This window comes from Arachis hypogaea, chromosome 6, assembly GCF_003086295.3.
Source record: "Arachis hypogaea cultivar Tifrunner chromosome 6, arahy.Tifrunner.gnm2.J5K5, whole genome shotgun sequence".
In the NCBI taxonomy this organism is placed as follows: Eukaryota; Viridiplantae; Streptophyta; class Magnoliopsida; order Fabales; family Fabaceae; genus Arachis; species Arachis hypogaea.
In genome coordinates this window covers 105,737,712-105,763,549 of record NC_092041.1, presented here as the reverse complement: position 1 = coordinate 105,763,549, position 25,838 = coordinate 105,737,712, and the positions used below count along the sequence as shown (strand labels likewise).

Here is a 25,838-nt window from a genome sequence, read left to right as displayed (position 1 = left end):
ATAAGGTTAAGAGTAATAAAGAACTCTATGGCTCTTTGCACGAATACAACTTTCACATTTAAGTAAGGAAGAATCAATATTCTTAAACAAACTTAGAAACAAATGTTTGAGATATAGAAAATTAGGGTGTCCTAGTCTATTGCGCCAGAGCATTATTTGGTCCTTTATAGGCATAGAACTTATACCACTAAATCCTTGAGCTACTTTATCTTCCGAAATATCCTCAAAATGATAGAGCTCATTCATCATCTTAGCACTACCAATCATCTTCCTCGAGGTCCGGTCCTGAAAAATATCATGAGTGTCAAAGAATGTCACAGCACAATTGAAATCCTTGCAGATTTTACTAATAGAGAGAAGATTATAAGAAAGATTTGGGACATGTAGGACATTTCTTAGGTCAATATTTTTGGACAATTTAATTGTCTCTTTTCCAGAAATGGATGAAAAACTACCATCAGCAACTCTAATTTTCTCATTTTCAAAAGAAGGAGAATAAGTTTTAAATAAAGGAGAGAGGCTGATCATATGGTCAGATGCACCTGAATCGACAATCCATTGTGCATTCAAGTTTGAAGTGCAGTTAAGGGACATAGGAATACTAAAATTACCTGTTTGAGCTAAAGAACCACTAGGAGTACCAGATATAGAACTGGAATTTAACAGCCTTATGAACTGCTCAACCTGTTCCTTACTCAATGATGATTTTTCAGCCTCATGAGCAGTTAGGGTAGAACGTATTTTGGGACCAGGTTTGCTACCTTTAAGATGTGCTGATTTTCCATAAATCTTCTAGCAGGTTTTTTGGGTGTGACGAGGTTTATTGCAGTAGTCACACCAAAGATTGGAGGGATGCTTCTGATTTGATGAACTTTTAAGTGCAGCAGGTGCCACTAAGAGTGCATTAGACTCCAAAAAAGTCTGTTCAGTCTTGCCATTCCCCATCATCACAGCTCTATGAGTTTTCTCTCTTCTAACCTCAGTAAAAACTTCTCCAATTGAGGGTAGGATTGCTCTTCCAATAATTCTGCCATGAACTTCATCTAGCTCTACATTGAGGCCTGCAAGAAATTGAAATATCCTCCCTTCTTCCACTGTTTGTTGGTGGTGTTTGGCATCAGCGGCTGAAATCCACTTGTAGTCATTGAAGTGGTCAAGATCCTGCCACACCCACTTCAATGTGTGGAAATATTTGGTGACATTGTCACTCCCTTGTTGAATTTTTCTAACTTTTAGAGTAAGTTCATAAATCTGGGATTTATTCCCAAGATCAGAGTACATCTCCTTGACACTATCCCACAATTCTTTGGCAGTGGTATAGTATATATAGTTACTATTAATATCCTCCCATTGAGTTCACCAGCCATGTCATCACCATGAAATTTCAGTATCCTACACATTATATTGTGTGTCCCAACTGAAAATTAGCAATGATGGAAGAATGGGATGCACTCAAGAAGAATAAAACTTGGGAGATTGTAGATCTGCCACAGAATACAAAATTGGTTGGCTATAGGTGGGTTTTCAACATCAAGTACAATGCTGATGGAAGCATAGAGAGGTATAAGGCTAGGTTAGTAGCTAGTAGACTTACACAAACCTATGGAGTAGATTATCGAGAGACCTTTGCTCCAGTTGCTAAACTCAACTCTGTGCAGATTCTCTTATCTCTTGCTGCGAATTACAATTGGCCTTTACTTGTAAAGAATGCTTTCCTGAATGGGGAGCTGGAGAAAGAGGTGTTCGTGAAACTTTCACCTGGATTTGAGGCTGAACTAGGAAGGAATAAAGTGTGCAAACTAAAAAAATCTCTCTATGGATTGAAACAATCCCCAAGAGCTTGGTTTGAATGACTTGGAATGGTGGCGAAGGGACTTGGTTATACTCAAAGCCAAGCTGACCATACACTTTTCTATAAATATTCAGCAGTTAATAAAACTGCCATCTTAATTGTATATGTGGATGACATTATTCTGACAGGTGATGATAGCTTGGAGCTAAAAGACTTGAAGGAAAAGCTTGCCAAAGCTTTTGGAATCAAAGAACTTGGCTCATTAAAATACTTCCCTGGAATTGAATTTGCAAGGTATAAAGAAGGAATTTTTATGAACCAACGAAAGTACATCCTAGATATTTTAAAAGAGACGAGATTACTTGATTGTAAAGCTGCTGAAACACCTATAGAGCCTAACTTAAAATTGAAGCCAGCTGAACCAGAAAATGTAATGGACAAAGGGAGATATCAGCGGTTAGTGGGAAGGCTAATCTATTTATCACATACACGCTCGGATATAGCCTTTGCTGTGAGCATGGTAAGCCAGTTTATGCATTCACCTGGTCGAGAACACATGGATCGATGCTGTTGATGAGCGGATAATTTATACGCTTTTTGGCATTGTTTTTAGTATGTTTTTAGTATGTTTTAGTTAGTTTTTAATATATTTTTATTAGTTTTTATTTAAAATTCACTTTTCTGAACTTTACTATGAGTTTGTGTATTTTTCTGTGATTTCAGGTATTTTCTGGCTGAAATTGAGGGACCTGAGCAAAAATCTGATTCAGAGGCTAAAAAGGACTGCAGATGGTGTTGGATTCTGACCTCCCTGTACTCGAAGTGGATTTTCTAGAGCTACAGAGGCCCAATTGGCGCGCTCTCAATTGCGTTGGAAAGAGGACATCCTGCGCTTTCCAGCAATATATAATAGTCTATACTTTGCCCGAGATTTGATGGCCAAAATCGGCGTTCCAAATCAGCTCAAGAATTCTAGCGTTTAACGCCGGATCTGGCACAAGAATGGGAGTTAAACGCCCAAACTGGCACAAAAGCTGGCGTTTAACTCCAAGAAAAGTCTCTATACATGAAAGCTTCAATGCTCAGCCCAAGCACACACCAAGTGGGCCCGAAAGTGGATTTTTATGTCATTTACTCATCTTTGTAAACCCTAAGCTACTAGTTCTCTACAAATAGGACCTTTTGCTATTGTATTTACATCTTTTGATCACTTTAGATCTTAGGATCATCTTTGGACATCTAGTTCTTAGATCATGGGGGCTGGCCTCATGGTCATGCCTAGACCTTGTTCTTATGTATTTTCAACGGTGGAGTTTCTACACACCATAGATTAAGGTGTGGAGCTCTGCTGTACCTCGAGTATTAATGCAATTACTATTGTTCTTCTATTCAATTCAACTTATTCTTGTTCTAAGATATTCATTTGCACCCAAGAACATGATGAATGTGATGATTATGTGACGCTCATCATCATTCTCACTTATGAACGCGTGCCTGACAACCACTTTCGTTCTACATGCAAACAAGGCTTGAGTGGATATCTCTTGGATTCCTTAATCAGAATCTTCGTGGTATAAGCTAGAATTGATGGCGGCATTCTTGAAAATCCGGAAGGTCTAAACCTTGTCTGTGGTATTCTGAGTAGGATTCAAGGATTGAATGACTGTGACGAGCTTCAAACTTGCGATTGTGGGGCGTTAGTGACAGACGCAAAAGAATCACTGGATTCTATTCCGACATGATCGAGAACCGACAGATGAATAGCCGTGCTATGACAGAGCGCGTTGAACATTTTCACTGAGAGGACGGGACTGTAGCCATTGACAACGGTGATGCCCAACATACAGCTTGCCATGGAAAGGAGTAAGAAGGATTGGATGAAGACAGTAGGAAAGCAGAGAGACGGAAGGGACAAAGCATCTCCATACGCTTATCTGAAATTCTCACCAATGAATTACATAAGTATCTCTATCTTTATTTTATGTTTTATTCATCTTTTAGTTATCTATCCTCCATAACCATTTGAATCCGCCTGACTGAGATTTACAAGATGACCATAGCTTGCTTCATACCAACAATCTCCGTGGGATCGACCCTTACTCGCGTAAGATTTTTTACTTGGACGACCCAGTATACTTGCTGGTTAGTTGTGCAAAGTTGTGATAAAGAGTTGAGATTGCAATTGAGCATACCATGTTGATGGCGTCATTGATGATCTCAATTTTGTGCACCAAGTTTTTGGCGCCGTTGCCGGGGAATTAAATGTCCTAACTATAGTTTCACATTTATTCCCTGCAATAACAGTGCCAAGTTTTGATCCGGCAACAACACCAAGTTTTTGGCGCCGTTGCCGGGGATTGTTCAAGTTTGGACAACTGACGGTTCATCTTGTTGCTTAGATTAGGTATTTTTCTTCAGAATTTTTAAGAATGAATTCTAGAGTTTCAAGGTGATGTTCTTATCATCACCAAAGCTGATTGATTTTCATCAATTTAGCTCTTGAATGTAATGTCCTGCTGAAGCTTGGCTAGCCATGTCTAATCTTTTTAGACTAAATCTTTAGACTAACATTGCATGATTCCTTGAATTCTTATTAAAAATTTTGAATCTCTTTATTTTCTTTTCCATATAATTTTTGAAAAATCCAAAAAAGTTACAAAGTCATAAAAATCAAAAATATTTTATGTTTCTTGTTTGAGTCTAGTGTCTCATTTTAAATTTGGTATCAATTGCATGTTTCTGTTCTTCTTGCATTTTTTGAATTCATTCATGTGTCTCCATTGATCTTCAAGTTGTTCTTGATGATTTACTTGCTCTGATCTTTAAATTCTCTTGTTTTGTGTGTTTAGTTGTTTCTCATATGCATTCTCAATTTGTTAGTGTCAGTAGTATACAAACTTTTAAGTTTGGTGTCTTGCATGCATTGGTTATTTGATTTTAGTTGCATTTTGATTATTTCTCATCATTAAAAATCCAAAAAAATTTTCAAAAGTGTGTCTTTTCTAGTTGATAATACAGAGAATTGAAGATTCAGAACATACAGCAGAGGAATTACACAGAAAAAGCTTGGTGTTCAAAACGCCCAATGAGGAAGGAAAACTGGCGTTTAAACGCCAGCCAGGGCTGGGCGTTTAACGCCCAAAAAGGTAGAGTTTTGGGCGTTAAACGCCAGAATGGATACCATTCTGGGTGTTTAACGCCAGGATGGCACAAGAGGGAAGATTTTGTTTTTAATGCAAATTTTTTTCAAGTTTCCATAATTTTTCAAATCAAATCTTTTTCAAATCATATATTTTCAAAATCAATTTCTTTCCTTTTTCAAAAAAATACTTGCTAACAATTAATGATTTGATTCAACATTTCAAGTATGTTGTCTTTTCTGTTGAGAAAGGTTTAATGTCTGAATCATATCTTTTAAATTTCTTGTTAGCCAAATCATTAATTTTAAAAATCAAATCTTTTTAAATTGCTTTTCAATCATATATTTTCAATCATATCTTTTTTAAAACCATAACTTTTCAATCATATCTTCTTAATCACATCTTTTTCAAAATAGTTTTCAAATCATATCTTTTTGATTTCTAGTTTCAAAATCTTTTTCAAAAATCACTTTATTTCTTTCTTAATCTGAGTTTTCGAAAATCATCAATCAAATTTTCAAAATTTCTTTTTAATTATTTTAAATCTTTTACTTTAATTTCAAAAAAATTCTTTCCTTCTTCTCACATCCTTCTAATTAAGGACTAACACTCCTCCACTCTCAACAATTCGAACTCCATCTCTCTTGATAAGTTCGAATTCTTCTTCTACCTCCTCCTTCTATTCTTCTTTTCCTCTGACATCTCAAGGAATCTCTATACTGTGACATAGAGAATTCCATATTTTCTTGTTCTCTTCTCTTTCATATGAGCAGGAGCAAAGACAAAAGCATTCTTGTTGAGGCTGACCCTGAACCTGAAAGGACCTTGAAGCAAAAGCTAAGAGAAGGTAAAGCACAATTCTCTATAGAGGACCTAACAGAAATCTTCAAAGAAGAAGACATGGCAGCCAAAAACAACAACAATGCAAACAATGCAAGGAAGGTGCTGGGTGACTTTACTGCACATACTCCCGACTTCTATGGGAGAAGCATCTCTATCCCTGCCATTGGAGCAAACAACTTTGAGCTTAAGCCTCAATTAGTTTCTCTAATGCAACAGAATTGCAAGTTTCATGGACTTCCATTGGAAGATCCTCATCAGTTTTTAGCTGAATTCTTGCAAATCTGTGACACTGTCAAGACCAATGGGGTTGACCCTGAGGTCTACAGACTTATGCTATTCCCTTTTGCTGTAAGAGACAGAGCTAGGATATGGTTGGACTCACAACCTAAAGAAAGCCTGAACTCTTGGGAAAAGCTAGTCAATGCCTTATTGGCAAAGTTCTTTCCACCTCAAAAATTGAGTAAGCTTAGAGTGGAAGTCCAAACCTTCAGACAGAAAGAAGGTGAATCCCTCTATGAAGCTTGGGAAAGATACAAACAATTGATCAGAAAGTGTCCTTCTGACATGCTTTCTGAATGGAGCATCATAGTTATCTTCTATGATGGTCTGTCTGAACTGTCCAAGATGTCATTGGACAGCTCTGCTGGAGGATCTCTTCATCTGAAGAAGACGCATGCAGAAGCTCAAGAACTCATTGAAATGGTTGCAAATAACCAATTCATGTACACTTCTGAAAGGAATCTTGTGAACAATGGGACGAATCAGAAGAAAGGAGTTCTTGAGATTGATACTCTGAATGCCATATTGGCTCAGAACAAAATATTGACTCAGCAAGTCAATATGATTTCTCAAAGTCTGTCTGGAATGCAAGCTGCACCAGGAAGTACTAAGGACGCTTCATCTGAAGAAGAAGCTTATGATCCTGAGAACCCATCAATGGAAGAGGTGAATTACATGGGAGAACCCTATGGAAACACCTATAATCCTTCATGGGGAAATCATCCAAATCTCTCATGTAAGGATCAACAGAGACCTCAACAAGGTTGCAACAACAATAATGGTGGAAGAAACAGGTTTAGCAATGGCAAGCCTTTTCCATCATCTTCTCAGCAACAGATAGAGAATTCTAAGCAGAGCCACTCTGACTTAGCAACCATGATCTCTGATCTAATTAAAACCACTCAAGGTTTCATGACTGAAACAAGGTCCTTCATTAGAAACTTGGAGGCACAAGTGGGTCAGCTGAGTAAGAAAGTTACTGAACTCCCTCCTAGTACTCTTCCAAGCAATACAGAAGAGAATCCAAAAGGAGAGTGTAAGGCCATCAACATGGCCAAATTTGGAGAGGAGAAAGAGGCAGTGAGCGCCAATGAGGAAGACCTTAATGGATGTCTACTGGCCTCCAATGAGTTCCCTAATGAAGAACCATGGGAATCTGAGGCTCACACTGAGACCATAGAGATTCCATTGGATTTACTTCTGCCATTCATGAGCTCTGATGAGTATTCTTCCTCTGAAGAGGATGAAGATGTTACTGAAGAGCAAGTTGCTAAGTACCTGGGAGCAATCATGAAGCTACATGACAAGTTATTTGATAATGAGACTTGGGAGGATGAACCTCCTTTGCTCACCAAAGAACTGGATGACTTGACTAGGCAGAGATTACCTCAAAAGAGACAGGATCCTGAAACGTTCTCAATACCTTGTACCATAGGCACCATGACCATTAAGAAGGCTCTGTGTGACCTAGGGTCAAGCATAAACCTCATGCCTCTCTCTGTAATGGAGAAGCTAGGGATCTTTGAGGTGCAAGCTGCAAGAATCTCACTAGAGATGGCAGACAATTCAAGAAAACAAGCTTATGGACTTGTAGATGATGTTCTGGTAAAGATTGAAGACCATTACATCCCTGCTGATTTCATAGTCCTAGAGACTGGGAAGTGCATGGATGAATCCATCATCCTTGGCAAACCATTCCTAGCCACAGCAAAGGCTGTGATTGATGTTGACAGAGGAAAATTGATCATTCAAGTGAATAAAGAATCCTTTGTGTTTAAGGCTCAAGGATATCCCTCTGTAACCATGGAGAGGAAGCATGAAGAGCTTCTCTCAAAACAGAGTCAAACAGAGCCCCACAGTCAAACTCTAAGTTTGGTGTTGGGAGGCCACAACCAAATTCTAAGTTTGGTGTTAAACGCCCACATTCAAACTCTAAGTTTGGTGTTGGGAGGTTCCAACATTGCTCTGAACATCTGTGAGGCTCCATGAGGGCCCACTATCAAGCTACTGACATTAAAGAAGCACTTGTTGGGAGGCAACCCAATGTTATATTTATCTATTTTCCATTGTTATTTTATGTTTTCTATAGGTTGATGATCATGTGAAGTCACAAAAATAATTGAAAAAGCAAAAACAGAATGAAAAATAGAAAGAAAAATAGTACACCCTGGAGGAAATGCTTGCTGGCGTTTAAACGCCAGTAAGGGCAGCAAATGGGCGTTTAACGCCCAGTCTGGCACCATTCTGGGTGTTTAACGCCAGAAAGGGGCACCAGACTGGCGTTTAACGCCAGAAAGGGGCACCAGACTGGCGTTTAACGCCAGAAAGGGGCACCAGACTGGCGTTTAACGCCAGAAAAGGGCAGCAGCCCGGTGTTTAACGCCAAGATTGGCAGAAGGGGCGTTTTTGCACGCCACTTGGTGCAGGGATGAGCTATCCTTGACACCTTAGGATCTGTGGACCCCACAGGATCCCCACCTACCCCACCACCCTCTCTCTTCTTCACCTATTCACCAATCACCTCAATACCTCTTCCCTAAAAACCCTTCACCTATCAAATCCCACCATTCTCTTCACCACTCACATCCATCCTTCATAAAATCCCACCTACCTCACCATCCAAATTCAAACCACTTTCCCTCCCAAACCCACCCATAATGGCCGAACCCTACCCCTCTCTCCACCCCTATATAAACCCATCTTCACCCCTTCATTTTCACACAACCTAAACACTACTTCTCCCCTTGGCCGAAACACAAAGCCCCCTCCATCTCCTATCTTTCTTCTTCTTCTACTCTCTTCTTTCTTCTTTTGCTCGAGGACGAGCAAACCTTCTAAGTTTGGTGTGGTAAAAGTATTACTTTTTGTTTTTCCATAACCATTTATGGCATCTAAGGCCGGAGAAACCTCTAGAAAGAGGAAAGGGAAGGCAAAAGCTTCCACCTCCGAGTCATGAGAGATGGACAGATTCATCTCAAGGGTGCATCAAGACCACTTCTATGAAGTTGTGGCCATGAAGAAGGTGATCCCCGAGGTTCCTTTCAAACTCAAAAAGAGTGAATATCCAGAGATTCGACATGAGATCCAAAGAAGAGGTTGGGAAGTTCTTACCAACCCCATTCAACAAGTCGGAATCTTAATGATTCAAGAGTTCTATGCCAATGCATGGATCACCAAGAACCATGATCAAAGTGTGAACCTGGACCCTAAGAATTGGCTTACAATAGTTCGGGGGAAATGCTTAGATTTTAGTCCGAAAAATGTAAGGTTGGCATTCAACTTGCCCATGATGCAAGGAGATGAACATCCCTACACTAGAAGGGTCAACTTTGATCAAAGGTTGGACCAAGTCCTCATAGACATTTGTGAAGAGGGCGCTCAATGGAAAAGAGATTCAAGAGGGAAGCCGGTTCAACTGAGAAGGCATGACCTCAAGCCTGTGGCTAGGGGATGGTTGGAGTTTATCCAACGCTCAATCATTCCCACTAGCAACCGGTCTGAAGCTACTATAGACCGGACTATCATGATTCATAGCATCATGATTGGAGAGGAAGTAGAAGTTTATGAGGTTATATCCCAAGAACTTTATAAGGTGGCAGACAAGTCCTCTACCTTGGCAAGGTTAGCCTTCCCTCATCTCATTTGTCACCTCTGTAATTCAGTTGGAGTTAACATAGAGGGAGACATCCTCATTGATGAGGACAAGCCCATCACTAAGAAGAGGATGGAGCAAACAAGAGATCCCACTCATCATGAAATTCATGAGATGCCTCAAGGGATGCACTTTTCTCCACAAAATTATTGGGAGCAAATCAACACCTCCCTAGGAGAATTGAGTTCCAACATGGGACAACTAAGGGTGGAGCACCAAGAACATTCCATCCTCCTCCATGAAATTAGAGAAGATCAAAGAATCATGAGAGAGGAGCAACAAAGGCAAGGAAGAGACATTGAGGAGCTCAAGCACTCCATAAGATCTTCAAGAGGAAGAACAAGCCGCCATCACTAAGGTGGACCCGTTCTTTAATCTCCTTGTCCTTTATTTCTCTATTTTTTGAATTTTTATGCTTATATTTATTTATGTTTGTGTCTTATGATCATTATTGTCTTAGTGTCTATGCCTTAAAGTTATGAATGTCCTATGAATCCATCACCCTTCTTAAATGAAAAATGTTCTTAATTGAAAAAGAGAAGAATTGCATGAATTTTGAATTTTATAACAGATTAATTATTTTGATGTGGTGGCAATACTTTGACTTCTGAATGTATGCTTGAACAATGCATATGTCTTTTGCATTTGTTGTTCATGAATGTTGGCTCTTGAAAGAATGATGAAAAAGGAGACATGTTACTGAGGATCTGAAAAATCATAAAAATGATTCTTGAAACAAGAAAAAGCAGTAAATTCAAAAAAAAAAAGATTATGTGCGAAAAAAAAGAGAGAGAAAGCAAGCAGAAAAAGCCAATAGCCCTTTAAACCAAAAGGCAAGGGTAAAAATAAAGTCATGATCCAAGGCAAAAAGAGTGTGCTTAAGAACCCTGGACACCTCTAATTAGGGACTCTAGCAAAGCTGAGTCACAATCTAAAAGGTTCACCCAGTTATGTGTCTGTGGCATGTATGTATCCGGTGGTAATACTCGAAGACAGAGTGCTTTGGGCCACGGCCAAGACTCATAAAGTAGCTGTGTTCAAGAATCATCATACTTAACTAGGAGAATCAATAACACTATCTGGATTCTGAGTTCCTATAGAAGCCAATCATTCTGAATTTCAAAGGATAGAGTGAGATGCCAAAACTGTTCAGAGGCAAAAAGCTAAAAGCCCCGCTCATCTAATTAATAATGATCTTCATAGATATTTTTGGAATTCATTGCATATTCTCTTCTTTTTATCTTATTTGATTTTTAGTTGCTTGGGGACAAGCAACAATTTAAGTTTGGTGTTGTGATGAGCGGATAATTTATACGTTTTTTGGCATTGTTTTTAGTATGTTTTTAGTATGTTTTAGTTAGTTTTTATTATATGTTTTTAGTATGTTTTAGTTAGTTTTTATTATATTTTTATTAGTTTTTATTTAAAATTCACTTTTCTGGACTTTACTATGAATTTGTGTATTTTTCTGTGATTTTAGGTATTTTCTGGCTGAAATTGAGGGACCTGAGCAAAAATCTGATTCAGAGGCTAAAAAGTACTGCAGATGTTGTTGGATTCTGACCTCTCTGCACTCGAAGTGGGTTTTCTGGAGCTACAGAAGCTCAATTGGTGCGATCTCAATTGCGTTGGAAAGTAGACATCCTGGGCTTTCCAGCAATATGTAATAGTTTATACTTTACCCGAGATTTGATAGCCCAAATCGGCATTCCAAATCAGCTCAAGAATTCTGGCGTTTAACGCCGGAACTGGCACAAGAATGGGAGTTAAACGCCCAAACTGGCACAAAAGCTGGCGTTTAACTCCAAGAAAAGTCTCTATACATGAAAGCTTCAATGCTCAGCCCAAGCACACACCAAGTGGGCCCGGAAGTGGATTTTTATGTCATTTACTCATCTTTGTAAACCCTAAGCTACTAGTTCTCTACAAATAGGACCTTTTGCTATTGTATTTACATCTTTTGATCACTTTAGATCTTAGGATCATCTTTGGACATCTAGTTCTTAGATCATGGGGGCTGGCCTCACGGCTATGCCTAGACCTTGTTCTTATGTATTTTCAACGGTGGAGTTTCTACACACCATGAGTATTAATGCAATTACTATTGTTCTTCTATTCAATTCAGCTTATTCTTGTTCTAAGATATTCATTTGCACCCAAGAACATGATGAATGTGATGATTATGTGATGCTCATCATCATTCTCACTTATGAACGCGTGCCTGACAACCACTTCCGTTCTACATGCAAACAAGGCTTGAGTGGATATCTCTTGGATTCCTTAATCAGAATCTTCATGGTATAAGCTAGAATTGATGGTGGCATTCTTGAGAATCCGGAAGGTCTAAACCTTGTCTGTGGTATTCTGAGTAGGATTCAAGGATTGAATGACTGTGACGAGCTTCAAACTCGTGATTGTGGGGCGTTAGTGACAGACGCAAAAGAATCACTGGATTCTATTCCGACATGATCGAGAACCGACAGATGAATAGCCGTGCTGTGACAGAGCGCGTTGAACATTTTCACTGAGAGGACGGGATTGTAGCCATTGACAACGGTGATGCCCAACATACAGCTTGCCATGGAAAGGAGTAAGAAGGATTGGATGAAGACAGTAGGAAAGCAGAGAGACGGAAGGGACAAAGCATCTCCATACGCTTATCTGAAATTCTCACCAATGAATTACATAAGTATCTCTATCTTTATTTTATGTTTTATTCATCTTTTAGTTATCTATCCTCCATAACCATTTGAATCCGCCTGACTGAGATTTACAAGATGACCATAGCTTACTTCATACCAACAATCTCCGTGGGATCGACCCTTACTCGCGTAAGGTTTATTACTTGGACGACCCAGTGCACTTGCTGGTTAGTTGTGTGAAGTTGTGATAAAGAGTTGAGATCGCAATTGAGCGTACCATGTTGATGGCGCCATTGATGATCACAATTTTGTGCACCAGCTGTCTTTAGAATCCTAAGGTACTTGAAAGGGTTGCCTGGGAAAGGATTACTCTACAAAAACTATAGACATCTTCAAGTAGAAGCCTATACAGATGCAGATTGGGTTGGAAATGTCATGGATAGAAGGTCAACATCTGGGTATTGTGTCTTTGTTGGAGGAAACCTGGTTAGTTGGAGGAGTAAAAAGCAGAGTGTTGTGTCACGAAGTAGTACAGAAGTTGAGTTTAAAGCATGGCTCATGGAATATGTGAAGCACTATGGGTAGAGAAAATCCTACAAGAACTAAATGTTCCCATTTCTACACCAATAAGGTTGTATTGTGACAAAAATCTGCAATTTTTATTGTCCATAATCCAATTCTGCATGATAAAACTAAACATGTTTAAGTTGATAAGCATTTTATAAAGAAAAAGATTGAGAGAGGACAGATTTGTATCCCATATGTTTCGACCACAGAACAATTGGCAGATATTCTAACTAAAGGATTACCCAAGAAGACCTTTGATAGCATAATAAGTAAGCTGTCAATAAAGGATATCTTCAAGCCAGCTTGAGGGGAGTGTTGACTAGATCAAATCAAAATGAAATCCCTAATTTATTTCATGAATCTTTTCTATAAATAGAATTAATTATAATATCCTTTCCGGTTTTAATTTAACTTATTTTTAGGTATTTTATGATTAGAAATCTTTCCTTATTTTAAGCTAGTATTTTTTTATTTTCTAGTTATTTCTATTTCTGTAATTCCTCTATAAAGAGGATGATTTCCTATACATTTGAATATACATAATATTCAAACACTTCAAGTCAAAGTATTTTTTTAATTTCATGCTTATGTTTGCTTTGTTAAATGTCAGTTCACTAAGAAGGTATTGATGCAAGGATTTAGATTTGGAGGAATTTACAAGTTCATCAATGTGGCTGTTCCAAACTCTTCTCCTACTATTTCTTTACCTTTAGTGTTTACTATTTCTCATGTCTCTTTTGATCTTTGGCACAAAAGATTAGGTTATACAAATAGAAAAACTATTCTTAAAATTCTGACTCAATGTAATCTTGACACTTCCAGTATTAATAATAAGAGAAATTTGTAAATTGATGTGTGTGAAAATTGTGCTAAAGAAAAGATGCATAAACAAATAATACCTATAGCACAACTTTACAGCTTGTTATTTCGGATGTTTGGGTCCCTGCTTTTTACACCTCTCACTTAGGTTTTCGTTACTATGTTACCTTTATTGATGCCTACTCTAGATACACCTATCTTTATTTATTGGTTTCTAAATCTCAGGTTCTACAGGCTTTCAAGCAATTTAAATTATACATTGAGAATATAACTGAACACAAGATATGAGAATTTCAGTTAGATAATGGGAGAGAATTTAACTCTCATCAATTTACTGATTTTTTTGCATAAGAGAGCATCTTACAAAGGTTTTCTTACCCTTATACTTCAAAGCAAAATGGCATGGCTAAAAGGAAACATCGGCATCTCATTGAAATGAGATTGCTATGTTATCCAAGCATCCATGCCATTAATATTCTGGGATGAAGCAATATTAATTGCCACTTACACTATTAATCGAATACCTACTCTTGTCTTAGCAAATAAATCCCCCTATGAAGTCCTTTTTGGTGTTAAACCTGGTTACAATGGCTTTAGAATTTTTGGGAGTGCTTGCTATCCTCTTCTTCGGCCTTATAGCGAAACTAAACTAGATGATAAATCCAGTAAATGTGTTTTTATAGGTTATGATTCCAAATATAAGGGTTATAAGTGTCTTGCTTCTTGTGGCAAAATTTACACAACTAGGCATGTTCTCTTTGATGAATTTGACTTTTCTTATAATTTATTATTTCAACTTGATCATACTAATAATAGTTGTGACAGTAAATTCGATTCCTCTGTTCCAAGTATAGGTTGTCATTTCCAGAAACAGGTATATACTACTCCTATACAACACACCAATCAACCTCTTTCTGCTACTATAATTCATTCTACATCTCCTAATTTAGACACTTCTTTAGATACCCCTGTTTTTTCTATTAGTAATAACACTGCTTCTCAGCTCCAACATCATATTCCCTCTTTAGATTCTTCTACTACTAATCTAAATACTGTTAGTAATTTGTTACACTGGTATTTATTTTAATGAAAATACAGAAATACACCAGAACCGTAAAAGATAACAAAGGAATTTCGAGAGTCCTCTTCTTTCCAGCCTAGGCCTTTCCAAATCTTTTTCTACCTCTCACCTAATCAGCTCCTCCTTTTATTGCCTTCTCTCAAATTAATTATCATAATTAGCATTCAACTCCTACGATTACGCCTCCTAGATTCTCTCGTCTGATTAATCCAATCATCAATTATTGTCACTTATGATTACACATTTCTCCTGCCCTATTATTTCTCCCTTTTCTTTATTGCTTCTTCTAGAATAATGATACGGTAAAAGGATTATTTTCTTCCCATTTTTTGCTGCCTTTGCTGCTCTCTCTCTCTCTCTCTCTCTCTCTCTCTCTCTCTCTCTCTCTCTCTCTTTCTCTCTCTCTCTGGTATGTAACATAATTTCACTCCTTTCTCTTCTGACCATCATCCTTCTCCTCCTCACAATACTCATCCCATGATGATTAGATCCAAGATTGGTCACTCTAAACCAAAAATATATGCAGTTTTTAAATCTGTCACAGCTTCTTTAGAAAATCCACCAAAATTTTCATCTATAGCCTTAACCATCCCCCAATGGAAACAAATTATGCAGAAAGAATTTGATGCATTATTGCAAAGAACAAACACCTGGACACTAGTTTCTAGACCTCAGTATTGTAAAGTGATAGAAAGTAAATGGATATTTACCATAAAAAAAGCTCCCTAATGGTATTGTTCAGAAATACAAAGCTAGATTGGTAGCCCAGGAGTATTACCAATCTGAAGGTTTTGACTTTGAACAGGTCTATAGTCCAATTATTAGACAAGCAATAGTTAGATTAGTGTTAAGTATGAATCTTTCCAAAGACCGGATAATTAGACAACTAGATCTTAACAATACTTTTTTAAATGAAAACTTGAATGAAACTATCTATATGTCACAACCATTTAGTTTTGAACAGGATGCTGCTACTCATGTATGCAAAGTCAACAAATCTCTTTATGGTCTCAAACAAGCACCAAAGGAGTGGTTTCTAAAACTTAGTACCACACTACAATCCTTTGGCTTTCAAATTACAAAATCTGATATCAGTCTATTTATTAAACGTGGTTCAAATGATCTAATTTACATCGTATACTATGTTGTTGACATTATTATAACCGGTAATAATGCTATTGAAATTGACAATATGATTCTTAAGTTGAACAACACTTTTACATTGAAAGATTTAGGACCACTTTCATATTTTCTGGGTATTGAGGTTCACAGGAATAATACTGGTCAACTCCACTTATCACAGACTAAATATATAATTAATTTAATTTTGAAATTAGGCATGAGTGAGGCAAGTGCTATGCCTACTCCTATGATTTTTGCTTTACAACTTTTGTTTACAGGTCAGAACGATTTGAGGATCCTAAATTATTTAGTTCTGTTGTTGGCACACTGCAATATATTACTATAATAAGACCAGATTTAAGCTTTGCTGTTAGCAAAGTAAGTCAATTTATGCACTCACCACTATTGACTCACTGGAAAGCAGTAAAGAGAATCTTGAGATACCTTTAAGGAACTAAACATCATGGCTTAGTCTATCACAAATGTACAGATTACAAGTTGTATGGATTTTTTTATTCGGATTGTGCAGGAGACTTGGAAGATCGAAGGTCAGTCTCTAGTTATTGTGCATTCTTTAGTACTAATCTAATCTCATGGTCATGCAAAAAGCAAATTACTATCAGCAAGTCCTCCACTGAAGCTGAGTTTTGGAGTCTTGCTGCAGGTGAGGCTGAATTTGTTTGGATCAAGAACCTTCTTTTAGAGTTACAGATTGATGTGCCTACAATTCCAGCTATTTACTGTGACAATTTAAGCATTGTGTTTTTCACAGCCAATCCAGTATTACATGATAAGACAAAACATTTTTAATTGGAGATTCAATTCGTTGGAGACAAAGTCAATTCGAAACAACTATAAATTGTCCACATACCAGAGATTAAGCAAATAGCTGATATACTTACCAAAGTCCTTTCAACCTCATCGTTTGAAAAACTTAAGACCAAACTTAGAGTTGTTTCTTAACACAACTTGAATTTGAAAGAGGTTATTGAGGATTTAAAAGAAAAAGTAGAATAACAAAAACGAGTTAGAAGTAATTTTTTGTTTTAGCTAGTATAGCAGTTCTATATATTAGAAGAGAGAGTTATGACTTGGTTTGATATCTTCTATTCACTCATATACAACCCTAATAGTTTAGTGCACTATTATTCAAATTAATCTTCTCAGATTTAATATACTCTTCTCGGCTTTATTATCTTTTGGGTTTTAGCTCTCTGTTATAAATTTTTTATTCATTCCTTGTTCTCTGAGCTTCTGTACTTGACCTTCTATAGTAACAAAGGCTGGTTGACTTTTGATGTGGGTTGACTTTGGCTTGAATCAATGTACTCACTCAATTCTTCGTTTGCTTTACCCCATAAAACAGCATAAAACCCAATTGATATTATTACTCCTCCAACAACACTGCAATACAAAAACAGATGCAAATGTCAAAGGATTAATACCATGTCTTAACATATTCCAATTTTTCAATAGTTAAATCTTAACAAAGAATCAAAGGGATTGATTTCCATACATGCCCAAATATAGTGGATCACCAAGAAATATAACACTGAAAGCAGCAGCTATGACTATAGACACAGGCTTGAAACTTGATATATATACAGGGCCTTTAATATGGATACCCCATGTATGGACCAAACTGCTTAGGCCTGTGCAAAAGAATCCCTGCATATAGAATGAAATTTCAGTTAGAATTTCATTTTTTATTTTTTAGGACTTATAATTTATCCAACAAAATTGATATTTCTCACAGAGTACAAAATGGCGACTAATGTTATATCTGGTTTTATAATCCAACCACTTAAGTTTGATTCATCTAATAGTAAGCACACAGGTGCAGATATGAGAGTCCCACACAAGTTGTAAAAGAACACCACAATAATCTCTGCTGGATAGTCTTTGATCACATTGGTCTGTTTCAAACAACAACAAAAATAAATTATATTAGTTTCTTTAAATTTTTAATATCTAAATCGGTCTTTACAAAATTTTTATGTACACAATTTGATATTCAACAAATTTTAATTGTCAAATCAATTTTTGATTTTTTTTTGTTAGACAAATCAATTTTTATATAAAATTTTAATAAAAAATAGACAAATCAATTTTTTTCGTTATTTAATAAAAATATATAACTGTCTTTAAAAAAAATTTAAATTCTCATATCAGTCTTTTTGTATAGAGAAATAATCTGATATAAAAATTAATTTGTCTAACAAAATAAAAATATAAAAACTAATTTAATTATTAAAATTTATCGAAAACTAGAATATCGGATTAAAATTTTTTTAAAGATTAATTTGGAATAATACTGTGTCCTACATATGACTTGGTATTTAAAGTTATTGTTTAGATTACATTCATATTAGTATAATACCTGAACAATATACCAAATTGGAACCAAAATAAACTCAATGGCAATAAGGAAGCCTCCAAGAACCCAATTTTGGTGGGGTGATGAGTCCTTTAGAAAATCTACATGAGGTGACTGGTGTGGTGATGATGAAGCTGTGATCAATGTTGGACCCTTGTAGAGAACAACTATGAGTGCACCTAATATTGATACTAAAGAACCCAAGATTTTGGCCTGAGTGCTCCAACTTTTTGGAGAAATCTTCTCCATCCTTCAATATACAAGGAGCAACAAAGTGGTTAATAACAAACGGAAAAGTATAAGTAACCAATAACATTGGTAAACGATGTGAACAATAGATATACTGAATGTTTATTTTATTAGGTGTGCGGATAATTATTCTAATATTAAAATTTAGGTGGATAATTTAAAAGTATAATGTATTTTTATTTTATTAATATTGTTCATTTTATTCAAAAAAAATTATTAGTTACCTAACATTACCCGTAACATAATCATATATGACATATAATGATATAAATGCGCAGTCAACAACAAATGCAAAAACAATAACTTAATTACCAAACATATTCCCAAGGTATTTGTAATAACGATTTGATATTCATATACAGATTGTGAAAAAGTTTGTAAAATAATGAGATATAAGAATAATTTTTATTAAATTTATAATGTTTATTATGGGTGAATCCAATAATTTTAATTTAAAATAATTAATAAATTTTTATTTTTTATCTTAAAATATATATATATATCTTGAGACAGGAAAACAAAATAGTGAAGCAAAAGAAGAGAAATATGTCTTGCATACTCTGAAATCTCCACTATTATGCCAAACGTTAACACTTTAGCTGGCTGAGTGTGCATGTTACATTACAGGTGTTATATTTGGTGTCTAGATTAGTGTATATATTCCCATGTGATTACTACTTTCTAAAACAATATTTATTTTCTTTATTCGTCTTTTCGTTTTCTTTTATAATACACCGACACTGACACTAATACGGGACACAATATGACACAGAATACGTCGATATACGAATTTTAAAATTTTACATAATACGTGGACACGCATACATATAAAATATAAAGTCTTATTTAAATAAATCATAATGATATTTAGATATTTTATTGATATTAAAATAAAAATTAAATTTTTTAATTATTTTTAATGACTTATTTTAATTATATCAACTATTTAAAATATTTTTTTGTTTTAATAAATAAGAATATATACTATATCTAAATTTATTTTAAAAATATATGTTAAGAATAAGATTGGACACGCTGATACATGATGGTATTTAGATGTGTCCAAACGTATCCAGAAATTTTTTTTTTATTTTCTATTAAGACACAGTTGGACACAACAGACACGTGTGTCAAACGAATATCGACAAGTGTTGTATCCAAAATATGTCAGATATGCGAACACGACAACTCAACAAAATGTCCGTACTTCCTAGGTATTCTTACCAAGTTGGAATCCACAATGAAATTAAGTACACACATCCCTTGATATCTAGACCACCATTAATTTTTTTTTCTGATCTTGTACAAAATTGCAACAAAAAACATGAAAGATGGCAAAACGTTGATAAAAGAAATTAAAAACAAAAAAAAATGATAGAAAGATAGAATTAAATAAAATGTTATCATATATATGTTGTTTGCATCACATGTAAATTTATTTGAATTTAAACATTCACCAAATCCATTAATAATAAAGAGAACAGATAAAAAGAAAATATATAAAAAACGAATTAATAGATCGGAATCCAAATTGGATATAATATAAAATTGGTATTAAATAAATACTATTTTTGATGTGGAAATAGCTATCATGATGATGAGAAATAGAATAGCTAAAGCCAACCGCTATATATATTATTTATTCAAGTATTTTTATGCTGGCGGGGTCCAAATTGATTGCAATCATAAAGCATATTCTATGAGAAATCATTTGATTTATCAAACTAAGATGTGACATACAAATAAAATTAGCGGCATCATTCATCCAACTTGTTAGGCTATGTATTAGGTAAGTTAGTGAGTAATAATGATATCTTCTCAAATAAACTATTGTTTATCAATAAATTATAAATATTTAATATAAGGTGGTAGTTCTGAATCTTCTGAAAATAAAAAGAAGAGAGATGAGTCATGAGCTATTTTCAATTGAAGGAGGTCTTTTAACGTGCAAAATCAAAGGCTCGTACTGTCGTACATTATTTATTTATTTATTTATTTTTATAATATCTTATAATACCAAAAACATAAAAACAATAAAATAAGGGTTAAATACATTTTAAAATTTTTAAACTATTTTGTATCATGTGCACTTAAACTTTTTATTTTTAAAGATTGTGCCTATTAATCCCCGTGAACTTTTTTAAAACAAATTTGTTATAAAAAAATATTATATGCACATGAAAAAATAAGCTATTAAATATATGAATTATTTTATATATCTTAACTATATATGTGATTGATTTTTTTATATGCAGGTAGTATTTGTTTATTATATTGATATTTTTATATTTTGATAACAAACGTAATACATATTTAACAAAAGTTCAAAGAATCAAATTTATGAATCTAGAAAAGGTTCGATCTCAATTTGCACATAACTATTATATTTTTTTGTGGCTAAAATTTATAAGATAATGCTATTTAAACAAAGATTTATCCTTATTAAATAACTATAAAATTTATTATATCTTCAAATTTAGTATTATGTAACAAAATATAAAAAACAAGTTTCATAATAACTTGATAGAATTATAATCATCTCTAATTTTAAAAGTGAAATTATATATATATAACCATTTACGTCACTCCAATTATTAAGTTTCCTCGACAAATAGTTGTATAAGAAAATTGACAAAAAAGCATTGGGAGAATCCTAAGAACCTGAAAAAGACTGCAAGGATGAAGGTAAAAGCCGGAATAAGGTTGCTAAGAGCAGAGAAGAGAGTTGGTGAAGTGTATTCAAGTCCTTTGTATCCACTCAGCTGTGCTACAAATCTGTCACAGTACTCAACAATTGATTAAAAACAAATTCAATTGGGAAAACAAAGCATGATTAGGGTCTTCTATCTCTTCAGCCTTACCCAATGGTACCAAGGAGAAAAATTCTTAAGACGAGAGAAACATTGAATGGAGGAAGCCCTCTTGACCTAATTCATAATATAAATAGTTCATCATCACTTGTAACAAACAAACATATAGTAGTTATGAAATGTAATGATTGAGCAGCGTACCATTGGAAGACGAAGGGGAGAGGGAGAAAAAGAAAAAGAGTGGAGAGAGCGAAAGAATAAACGATGAAGGCATAGTAACTGAATCCCTTGAGAGTGGCTTGCTTGAAAAGAACGTTGACACCCACGTTGGTACACTCAACTGCAACCATTGCACAGAATGGAACTACTTCCCTGTAACAATACCTCCCTGACTCTGCCATCTCTCCCTCTCTCTCTCTCTCACTCTCTTAGACTTTCACACATGGAATATATTTGTCGAACATGTGTGCGTTTCTCAAACAACGCTTCAAACTTTTATTACAGTATTTTTTGGGTTGATTTTTTTTTTGTGACTATTTTTTTTGGGTTGATTTAATTTGCACAATGTTATTTTATTATCTAAACAATTATTAAAATTTATTATTTTTATCAATTAATTAGTTATTAATATTTAAAAGAATGAACTAAAATATATTATTAAACAAGTATAATTACTCGTACCATACACGTGATAAGATTGAAATTATAATTTTAAATTATTTTTTTAAAATTATTTTAAATTATAATAATTTGATTAATAAAAAAGTAACATGTTATACGTTGTTTGTTTTTTTAATCGAGTGTTAATTGGATTAACTCTAAAATAATTATTAATCAGTTTTAATAATCTACTTTTTTCAATAAATCAGACATATATACTAAATGTGATCACAAATAATATAATAATAGTTAAATCTACCAACAAATATATTGGCTATTAACACAATATAAAAAAAATTAAATATAAAAGACAATTAGCACTTATAAATCTATAAAATCGTACTATCTTTGATTCGTGCAAGGGTTTATTTATCAAATAAACTTAAAATATGAACAAAAAATATTTATAAAATGGACCTAGCATTATTCGAAAGAATCATTAAAATAATCAACTTACTATATTATCTATGAGAACTATTTCTACGTAAGTCGTCTTGTTTTTGTCAAATTTAGATGGGACTTTCCATAACCTTATATATTAATTTTGTTAAATAACTCTCTCTCTTATATATATATATATATATATATATATATATATATATATATATATATTACGATAGTCTTTCTTAATATATATACATATACATAAATAATTCTATACATATACATAAATACAAAAAATATATGAATTATATTTTGTTAAACTCTATGTTATTGGTTATCAAAAATATTTAAATCACATATATTAGTTATTTTTTGTTATAATTATTTCGTTTTATATATATGATTATTTTTTATTCTACAATCGTGTAATAATTTTTTATTTTTTATATTCATTTATATTCCTCAATTTCGACCCATTCATACGCGTATTAACAGTTTTTTTCTAATAGTGATGTTTTAATTTTTCGTTTTCCTCTTTTCGTGTATCTTTCTTATTTTTTTAAAATAGTGATGTTTTAATATTTTTTCCTTTTTTTAAATACATTTTTTTAATAATTACATTATTAATCTGAAATATAAAATAAAAAAATAGTGATACATATATCCAAGAAAAAAAATAAACTTAAAAATAAAAAAAGATATTTATATTAAAAAATATAAAAATAATATATTGAAAAAGAATAGTCTTAATATATAAATTGAGTTAACAATTTAAATTTTTCTAAAACTAATTTAATCAAATACCAATATTAGAAATAAATTACTTAAATAATATTTAATCTATTCTAGTCCTTAGACACGTATAGATTAGAGTCATTCTCGTAACGACAACTAACTAAAACAACATCGTAAGTTCGAACATTTAGAATTCGTGTAAATTCAGATCATTCCCTTGTTCTTTAAAATCCTTCTATATTCCTGATAGAGTTGAATCGCAATTCCTTTTATGGAAAAAGATTTACGGAAGTGACTTTGATGTGTTGGAGACCAAAATTCGGAAGTCACTATTTATATTTGAGTGTGACATCCATTAAACCCGTATGGCCAAATAAAATAGTATCTCTGATTTTATTCTCATTTAATTCTAAATCAAAAGTAATAATGATTTATTTAATTTAACATTTCTGATAATAAAGACTATTATATAAGTCATTTAATATAAAATAGCTTAATTTACGATTATAATTAATATATGTATTGTCCATAAATAGATTAAGAAACAATAATTTCGTAAAAAAATAATCATTTAATTTGAATTACAATTAATTGATTGATAGAAATTATAATAAATTGTATGATATTTAAATAATTAACCAAATCAATCAGTTGATATAATTAATTTATTATAATAAATTAAATTTAATGAGTTAAAAGAAATAAATAAAAACCACCATCAGAAACATACCACGACAATTTTATCATTAAGTACAAAAATTTAATTTTTATATAATAGAATAGATATTTACAGATTATTATATTAAACACAGACTAAAAAAAACACACTAAACAAAATAAAAGTATCAATGGTAAAATATAACCTAAAAAATTACTTAAATTCAAAAAGAACCTTTATGAATTATAATAAATCTATGTATGAGAAGTAAAAGTAAACTAAATAATTAAAAATAAAGTAAAAAGAGCAATTAAAAAAAGTAAAAGAAGATAGAAAAGATAATGTGAAGAGTAGATAAAAAATGTATTGCAATAGAAGATTAATATAATTAATTAATACAAATGATGAAAGAAAAAAATTAAAATACGATCTTATTAAAAAAATTTCAAAAATAATATTTTAAAAAAGAACCTATGAATTAAATTTTATAAAAATATTATAAAAAATTTAAATTATCTTTAAATAAAATAATAATACCCTTAAGAATTATTAATCAAAATAAATAAAAAAGAATTAATATAAAACAAAATCATAGAAAAATATTAGCAAAATTAAGATACAAAAATAAAAATAAAAAATTACAAATACTTTACCTGAAGTACAAAATAGAAAAAGGAGAACAAATATATATAAAATAATAAGATGATAAATGAATTAATTGAGTTCATTTATTTCATTGCTTTATATATTATTTATTAATTAATTTAATATTTATTTCGATCAAATTAAATAATAAATTAGTTATAATTAATTTGGTTTAATGAATCAAATAAAATTTAAAATAATTTGATATTTAATTACTCTAATTAAATTAAATATTTGAAGTTATAATTAATGTAATTTAATGTATCAAATAAAATATTAAATGATGAAATATTTATCCTAATCAAATCAAATTATATAATTATTTAGTTATAATTAATACAATTGAATGAATCAAATACATTAAATTTAAAAAATAATTTAATTAATTGGTGTCTTAAGGACACATTTTAAAAATATTTATTTTTTAACAACTTTTTATAAAATATTTTTTATAATTTTTTAACCTATAATCTAAAGGCACAGTTATATTAACCCATTAAAAAGTACTTAATTAGTTAATACAAATAATTAGTATAATTGATTTAGTTCAATAAATTAAAAAATAAATGTAAAAGCTAAGGAAGAGATAAAGAAAAAGTGAAATTAGAAAAACGTATAGCCATTAAAAAGCAATAAAAAAGATACACATTATAACATAAACTATCTAAAAAGATACATATTATAAATTTATATATCATATTATAATTTTAACTCAACTCTTTAAACACATTATAACATAAACCATCTAAAAAGATACATCAAATTAACAAATATCACATAGATCGTCACAACATACATACACTCTAAATTGTCACGATATTTCAAATAAAAAGAGCGTCAATACAGAGAAATCAATGAATATCACTAAAATAAAGAGCAACAAAGAGACACACAAAAAAATAATAATAATAAAGAGAATCAATAATAACATTAACATATATATATATATATATATATATATATATATATATATACATGACAAAATAGAATATTATAAAACAAAATTATAGTAAGATTATTTAAAAACAACGTAAAGATGTCATCTTTTTTGTTAATCAGAAGTTAAAAAAAAAAGTATGCGCCTAATAATAAGCAATTAAAATAAACAAAAATTTTAAAAAATATAAAAAAATAAAATGTATAAATAAAGATAAAAGAAATAAAAAATAAATAAATTACAAAAATTTTACCCTAAACACGAGAGAGAGAAGGAGGAAGAGAGAGAAAGAAAAGAGAGCGAATTAGTAAAAAAATATTTGATCTTGTATAAATAGATGGTATTGAGAAAAATAAACTAATTAAATTAATTCATATATTTTATTATCGTATTTATTATTTATTAAATAATTTGATATTTTTTCCAATCAGATCAAATATTAATAT

At 32.7% G+C, this 25,838-nt stretch overlaps 2 protein-coding genes and 1 non-coding gene across 3 annotated transcripts; 1 reads left to right on the top strand and 2 right to left on the bottom strand.

The window, feature by feature from the left end:
• The first annotated feature begins 1,859 nt into the window (after positions 1-1,859).
• Positions 1,860-16,747, top strand: LOC140173742 (uncharacterized mitochondrial protein AtMg00810-like). Its single transcript, XM_072198308.1, has 4 exons — positions 1,860-2,248; positions 16,216-16,315; positions 16,467-16,485; positions 16,602-16,747. Exons 1-4 carry the CDS (start codon positions 1,860-1,862, stop codon positions 16,745-16,747), a joined length of 654 nt encoding a protein of 217 aa, XP_072054409.1.
• On the bottom strand, positions 6,238-6,345 carry LOC112700174 (small nucleolar RNA R71). Its single transcript, XR_003153090.1, has one exon. It is a non-coding gene; the product is annotated as a small nucleolar RNA R71 (small nucleolar RNA).
• Positions 16,748-16,964: 217 nt separating the features above from the next.
• On the bottom strand, positions 16,965-21,854 carry LOC112697342 (WAT1-related protein At4g15540). The gene is made up of 7 exons (XM_025750478.3): positions 21,575-21,854; positions 21,425-21,490; positions 21,225-21,338; positions 18,318-18,564; positions 17,692-17,853; positions 17,454-17,605; positions 16,965-17,341 (listed from the first exon to the last, which is right to left on the bottom strand). The coding sequence occupies exons 1-7, from the start codon at positions 21,772-21,774 to the stop codon at positions 17,206-17,208; spliced, it is 1,077 nt and encodes a 358-aa protein (XP_025606263.1). The 5' UTR covers positions 21,775-21,854; the 3' UTR covers positions 16,965-17,205.
• Positions 21,855-25,838: the final 3,984 nt, after the last annotated feature.

Coding starts and splice junctions, on each gene's coding strand:
- LOC140173742 (XM_072198308.1), top strand. CDS start 1,860: ATGGTGGCGAAGGGACTTGGTTATACTCAAAGCCAAGCTGACCATACA. Junction 2,249..16,215: donor GACAAAGGGAGATATCAGCG/GTTAGTGGGAAG, acceptor TTTTGTTTACAG/GTCAGAACGATTTGAGGATC.
- LOC112697342 (XM_025750478.3), bottom strand. CDS start 21,774: ATGGCAGAGTCAGGGAGGTATTGTTACAGGGAAGTAGTTCCATTCTGT. Junction 17,854..18,317: donor CAATTTGGTATATTGTTCAG/GTATTATACTAA, acceptor TGTTTGAAACAG/ACCAATGTGATCAAAGACTA. Junction 17,342..17,453: donor GATCCACTATATTTGGGCAT/GTATGGAAATCA, acceptor TTTGTATTGCAG/TGTTGTTGGAGGAGTAATAA.